Source organism: Berghia stephanieae, chromosome 5 (assembly GCF_034508935.2).
Source record: "Berghia stephanieae isolate SIO BIC M18660-M18661 chromosome 5, UCSD_Bste_1.3, whole genome shotgun sequence".
NCBI classification, from domain to species: Eukaryota; Metazoa; Mollusca; class Gastropoda; order Nudibranchia; family Aeolidiidae; genus Berghia; species Berghia stephanieae.
In genome coordinates, this window is record NC_088364.1 from 52,794,830 (window position 1) to 52,802,329 (window position 7,500).

General features: G+C 32.3%; 1 protein-coding gene across 2 annotated transcripts in view; it reads right to left on the bottom strand.

Annotated features, from left to right (window-relative positions):
* The window catches only part of LOC144973179 (uncharacterized), a 41,555-nt gene that overhangs the window by 275 nt on the left and 33,780 nt on the right, over positions 1 to 7,500 (bottom strand). The window contains exons 5-6 of one of the 2 annotated variants that reach the window (XM_078915309.1): positions 6,364 to 6,438; positions 1 to 4,295 (exon numbers count right to left, since the gene is read on the bottom strand). The exon at positions 1 to 4,295 is cut by the window's left edge and continues 275 nt beyond it. In XM_078915309.1, coding sequence (XP_078771435.1) covers positions 4,092 to 4,295; positions 6,364 to 6,438 — 279 coding nt within the window. In that variant the 3' untranslated portion in view covers positions 1 to 4,091. The remainder of the gene's footprint in view (positions 4,296 to 6,363; positions 6,439 to 7,500) is intronic. The other variant, XM_078915308.1, reaches the window with a different exon arrangement.

The window sequence follows — 7,500 nt, forward strand, 5'->3', positions numbered from 1 at the left end:
ATAGCCAAAATAAGCTTTCCTTGCGGTATCTAGCTAGATATCGCGTCAAACTGAGCTATAATATAATAATAATAATAATAATAATAATAATAATAATAATAATAATAATAATAATAATAATAATAATATATACTTATATAGCGCCCATTAATCCACTGACAAGTGCTCTATGGCGCTTTACAATCACTCAGACTATATAAACTAGCATTCACACTAGGACGCTCACACACATACACCCGTACATACACATACGGAAACTTCTCCGCGTCCTCATACGCAAACTCTTTACATGCACTTTACTCTACCCTAAATTAAAACATAAAGCATATTAATTGTCGAGAAACGCTCTTCTAAATAATTCGGTTTTCAATTTATTTTTAAAGGTTTCTAAATTGTCACTATTCTTAGTATTATAAGAAAGGGAATTCCACAACCTGGGCGCATTCACTAGGAAGGATTTGTTGTATACAATCTGATCCACCAAAATAGTGATTAAAACTAATTAACTGCCCTATTCTGGGAAGATACGTATTTTTTTTTTAAAGGACGAGTTTTCTGACAAAATGTTTAAATATCGTAGGTGTCTTTCCAGAGTACGGCAGTTCGTTGGTTTAAGGTAAAAACTAACCGATGTGGAGAAACTAATGCCATTATGGTTAGCGATATCAGATTGAATAGATGTTATTTTTTCATCTTAACTACGCCACTACCACATTATCTCATTCATCTGTGGTGTTTCATTCATCCTGTTTTGTTGATAAAGGGGAAAACCGAAACGTTCATTTGATCTGTTTTGTAATCAAATTGAAGCTTACAATCATTTCACAATATTAGATATCAGATTGATAATAACAGCTTCTTTTTTTAAGTCTCACGCTTTGTACTACAGCAACCGGCTTGCTGGCTCAAGCATGCAACTGAATATAAACCCTCCACTCAGAAATTGTATAAAACTTTGTTGAGATCTTTCTCTCAATTCAATATTTCAATAATGTTGGCAAGCTTTACTGAATATGATGCTGGTTTCGCATTTCAGTCCAACTTGAAATACTGCATATTCGAACAATTATAAGCTTGAAATAAAAATGCTGAGACACTTATGTTTACACAATTTTTGGGGTGATATCTTGTTGATTAGATATCTAGTTCAAGTAAATTCCGACTAGATTGGTCAAATTATGTAAACCATTGCAATGGACATTGATGGACAGTAAACGATAAGCAAAGTATTGAGCAATAAAGAAATTTGCATTGTTTTTTTCATTGGTCAATAAAAATATATTTTCTCTGACATAAAATTAGAAAAGAATTTCACTATCCCATTAATTTGTATAGTACAATTGTTTGTTTGTTGGGTTTTTTTCTCGGGTATCTATCTTTTAATTAATTCATATGAAACCTGAGATTTAAAATATATTCTGTTTTACTTTTTCAATCAATTCAAAAGATAATATTCGGGAGAAAACTGAAGGATACGCTTAGTTAATTTAATGTGTAAAATCCGACGTTTACTTGTTTGCAGGTTTGATAACCCGAATTGTTATGGAAATTGCATTGTTGTGATGCAATACTCTCAAACCAACGTAAAATTATCAGTCCTGCTAACCTGCTAACCACATAATATTATGTCTATTTTAAACATTTTTGTGAGTACCCCTTTGCGTGGTGGCGGGAGTCCAAACTTTCCCTCTACAAATTATAGAACAGCGGGAAAACTACAACCATAACTCTTTAATGATTGTAGTTTTTTATTCGCTGTTCTATTTATGGGGAAAATTTTAGACCTCTGACATCACTTAAAGGGGGCAGTCACAGACATGTTTAAAATAGATATCTGTGGTTTTTCCCCACTCTTCAATTGGTTTGTTATTTAAAGAATAATTTTGATAGAAAAACCCTGCAGGATTTTTGATTTCCTCACACTTGTTTCTTGGGTTGATTACTGCTAAAAAAATCTACTTCTACTGTCTTAATTTAATCTTAGATACCTATTATAGAATATCTTATGTATAATAGTGTAAGAATGGTTTATTACAATATAGTAAAATGCGGGTTGACTTGCATGAGTCAATCATATCACGATGTTTTCCTTGTGTATACGAAAGCAACATAAATGATCGGAAGCGAAAGACAAATGAATAATAATGATATTTTTTGCTATTCACCAGGCATAGACATTGATTAATGTTATTTTAAATAAAAAATGAAACAAAAATAAGTATAACAAGTGTGTGTATAATACTAATCGGCCTCGTCAATAGAATAGTAGCAATAGTAGTAGTAGTAGTAGTAGTAGTAGTAGTAGTAGTAGTAGTAGTAGTAGTAGTAGTAGTAGTAGTTGTAGTAGTAGTAGTAGTAGTAGTAGTAGTAGTAGTAGTAGTAGTAGTAGTAGTAGTAGTAGTAGTCGTAGTAGTAGTAGTAGTAGTAGTAGTAGTAGTAGTAGTAGTAGTCGTCGTCGTCGTCGTCAGTAGTAGTAGTAGTAGTAGTAGTAGTATAGTAGTAGTAGTAGTAGTAGTAGTAGTAGTAGTAGTAGATCGTAGTGTAGTAAGTAGATAGTATAGTAGTAATAGTAGTAATAGTAGTAGTAGTAGTAGTAGTAGTAGTAGTAGTAGTAGTAGTAGTAGTAGTAGTAGTGGTAGTAATGGTAATGTGTTGTTGTAATAATAATGATATTAAGGAAGATTGTGATGATGGCGTTAATGATGACGATAATAATAATAATAATAATAATAATAATAATAATAATAATAATAATAATAATAATAATAATAATAATATAATAATAATGTAATAATAATAATAATAATAATAATAATAATAATAATAATAATAATAATAATAATGATAATAATAATAATAATAAAAATAATAATAATAATAATAATAATAATAATAATAATAATAATAATAATAATAATAATAATAATATAATAGTAATAAAAATGATAATAATAATAATAATGATAATAATAATAATATAATAATAATAATAATAATAATAATAATAATAATAATAATAATAATAAAAATAATAATAATAATAATAATAATAATAATAATAATAATAATACAGTACGTTGGACAATAAATGATTTACTCTATTTGAGAAATCGACTTTATCATTCTTCTATGGGCAGTGGATTTCCAAATAATATATACGAGCAAAGTTTTTGATATGCTTTACTCGAAAAAGAGGCATACTTTATCCATATAGCGTCTTCACGGAGTTTTTGGGTATATGGCACATTTTATGAGACGTGGTAATGGAACATGGCACTGAGAAATCTTAAAATGAATTGGAAATTATGAATTATGAGTATGGCAATGAGTAGATATGGTAATTTTGTTTATTAATGTTAGATCTATTATTGAGGCAATGATAGTGATGTGAATAATGATGATATTGATAATGAGGAAAAGAGGAGGAGGATAAGATGAAGATGATGATGATGATGATGATGATGATGATGATGATGATGATGATGATGATGATGATGATGATGGTGGTGGTGGTGATGGTGATAATGATGATGATGATGATGATGATGACATGATGATGATAATGATGATGATGATGATGATGATGATAATGATGATGATGATGATGATGATGATGGTGATGATGATGATGATGATGATGATGATGATGATGATGATGATGATGATGACATTCTGTGATGACGGCACATTCGGAGGCTGGCCTTAATCAACCCAATTGGATTTGGTTACCCCATTTCACGCTAATCAAAAATATGAAAAGCGGGTTGTGTTTAAAGGATCTGTTAAGGGCAATGGGCGTGATTCATAAGATGAGAAAAAAATATTCGTATTTCTGATCCTTTTTACTTTAAATTCACATTTTTTTTAATTGGTTTAATCCGACGTGTACTTATTTGCAGGTCTGATAATCTAATTTGTTATGGTCTCATTGTTATAATGGAAATACTCTCAAAACAACGGAAAATATTGTCAATTACAACAATGTTAAAACAGGCCCATAATTGCGTCCGGTTATCAGAAATGCAGATATATCCAGGTTGGTTTAATCCGACTTAATACTAATAAAAATATCAATGTTGGTGATCGGGTTTCTAGAAATGGACAGCCCAGGGTAGGACAGTAGCTTTCCTGAACAGATAGACGTTTCCTATTCCAAGAAGTTGTCTCCGAATCATGGCTGCTCTTTGACTGAACCCGCTATTGCTGACAACCAACGTTTGGCATGACGTCATCAGTAAAAGCTGCTCTGTGAGGGCGAGTTCCATGCCTTTTCGTTCATCTTGCCAGTCCTTTACCTGCAGGGGATATAGATAGTATGAAGTTGACGTCACTTATTGCATTTTGCCATCCGCGTTTGTGAGTAATTCTTACTAAACTGTATTAACCAGACTTTGAACGTTCAAGACTCTTAGTTTTGTGTGTTGATTCTTTATACTTCCGGATGGCAATGTTGTACGCTTCTTAGCCAAGCGCATTCTATCTATATAGTTATTTCAAAAGTTAATCCAGCGTGCTTTTCGATGTAGAACAATCATGTCCTGTGCATTTGTGGTCACGTGTTATAATATTGGTCTTAGGACCGGTAAGTTCTCCTAGCTGCGCGCAAAGTTAAGTCCTTGGTAAAGACTCTTTACTCACATTCTATCACCGCATTCAGGTGATGGCACAATTTACGAGTAAACCAATCAAAATGAACAACAGAAAATGGTTTACTTGTTTGAGATTGTTATTTTGACCGTGTGGAGGAAAGTAAAAGAGAGTTATTTCAACCTTTACTTATACAGGAATTGTTTCGTTTCTCTCTATACCTCAGGAATTATTTTTGTTCAACTTGACACATTCAAGAATATCAGTCAGCATAGGGCGAGTACGCCTCTTTGTTTTTGGCTTTGCAATGCGTTTTTGGCCATTTAATTTGTTTTATTTTTAAGTTGTTTGCTTTCAGAGATGAAGAAAAGAAGAAGAAGAAGAATGAGGAGGGGGAGGAGGAGGAGGAGGAGGAGGAGGAGGAGGGAGGAGGAGGAGGAGGAGGAGGAGGAGGAAGAGGAGGAGGAGAAGGAGCAGCAGCAGGAAGAAGAAGAAGAAGAGGAAGAAGAAGAAGAAGAAGAAGAAGAAGAAGAAGAAGAAGAAGAAGAAGAAGAAGAAGAAGAAGAAGAAGAAGAAGAAGAAGAAGAAGAAGAAGAAGAAGAAGAAGAAGAAGAAGAAGAAGAAGAAGAAGAAGAAGAAGAAGAAGAAGAAGAAACAGTAACGTTTAAAGATGGTGTTTTTAAGAGTTAATTTTCATCTTTTTTATAAATATATATTTTTTTCATCAATTCATTCATTTCATTAATTTCCTAATTTTCCTCACATATTTCAGTGCACACTTATCATTGACTGTAGATATCCCTTTCTTTACATATACAAAGCATTGGAAAGTTTATAGAGCTCTTAAACGATACGATACGATTTACAACTGGGAGCTGCAATTTAGACAGTTACTCAACAAAAGATGCCTCATTATTTAGATAGCATGTCAGAGCAAATTATTTGATAACGTTTACAAGCTCTTAAACATCATGCTTACAAACCGCACTTAACACACCATACAAACATTGATACTCATTACAGCATTTGATACCAGGTCATTGCAACCACTTCTTTTAAAATAGAAAAAAATAGATTTCAGAGGGAATTAAGTGCACATACCTAATTTATTTGTGCTGAAAAAGCAGGTAAGGAACGAAGAGATAGATAAGAGTAAGGAGTGATGAGTGAATTTGTGCGACTTGATAAGATAAAGGATGATAACTGTCTCCAATTAAAATGAAAAAGAAGGGCATTATGATGTGGTTATTGTATTGTGTAAATCTTATTATGTAGCTAAATATTATGCGCGTGTACCTATTCATATATTATAAAGAATGGAACTGTAAGATGATTGGGACCAAAACAAACAAAAATCGAGAGAGAGAGAGAGAGAGAGAGAGAGAGAGAGAGAGAGAGAGAGAGAGAGAGAGAGAATTCGACAGATAGATAGATAGATAAATAGTGTGAGAGGGATAGAGAGAGGGAGATAAATCGACCGATAGATAAATAGATAGATAGACAGTAGATAGATAGATAAATAGATAGATGGATAGATAGGTAGTAGATAGATAGACAGATAGATAGATAGATAGATAGATAGATAGATAGATAGATAGATAGATAGATAGAGAGAGAGAGACAGAGAGAGAAAGAGATAGAGAGAGAGAGAAAAAGAAAGAAAGAAAGAAAGAGAGAGAGAGAGAGAGAGAGAGAGAGAGAGAGAGAGAGAGAGAGAGAGAGAGAGATGGTGGAATGAAGACCTGAAATGTTAATGTACAAGCTTCCCATTCATACCTTATCAATATGGATAACAGGCGCCTCATTGATGTGGATCTTGGAACCAAAAATTTCCTTGCCCTTGATACGGACCTGAAATATCGAAATATTTGTTATAACTAATTTGTTTTTAAATGGAAATTTGTCAGGGTGAATCTGATAGTTAAAACATAACTTAGGCTCAACTTATAAAAATACAAACTGAATCCCGGTATTCTATTGAATCTCGATATCGAAAAACTATCTAACAGAGGATTTTCTTGTTAAGAAATAAAATCATGAAAGAAAATATTGGTATCGCTCGATTCCAAGATGATACCAATATCACTCGATTCCAAGTTGTTACTGGTATCGCTTGATTAAAAGTTGATATCGGTATCATTCAATTCCAAGTTGATATCGTTATCACTCCATTCCGTTGTAGTCGAATGTATGAATATTTTCTAGCATAAACCATTCGTAATTGTGTCGTAAAACAAAAGAGCAGAAAATATAACTCGGAAGTTCCTATCTCTCTATTACAATAAAATTGATACCACGAATGACAAAATCGGCCCACAAATAAGGGAGTTATAAATTATTCATAATAATTTTTCAAGTTACAATAAGTGTCATCCAAGTCAATTTTTATCACCAAAGTCGTAATTTTGGCCGATTTTTACCAAACAAATTACAATGTCAACGATTTACACTCGCGAATGAAAAAGATTCAAATCGCAATTTTTACAACATATTTTATTTTGTCGTAAAATGATAAATGTCAAAGCACAGTTATTCCTAACCGTTTTCATCTTCTAACGTGAAAGGCAGGCTCTCAATCTTCGTTCTGAATTGTTGTGACGAGAGAACGGGAAAGAAAATTTGATTACGTGATCGTTTGTACAAATTAACGAGTAATCGTTAACTTGGTATTACGCGGGAAGTGACATCACGACTGTTGGAGACTATTATAATTCCGCATGGTCATGGTAAACCATTTGAAATGCACTATTTGAATATTAATGTATTATATATATATATATATATATATATATATATTATATATATATATATATATATATATATATATATATATATTCGTGAGAAACAGATATACATGGCTCATAATATAGCGCACAAAATATCTACTCGCTGCCCCGAAAAAGCCATTGGTTG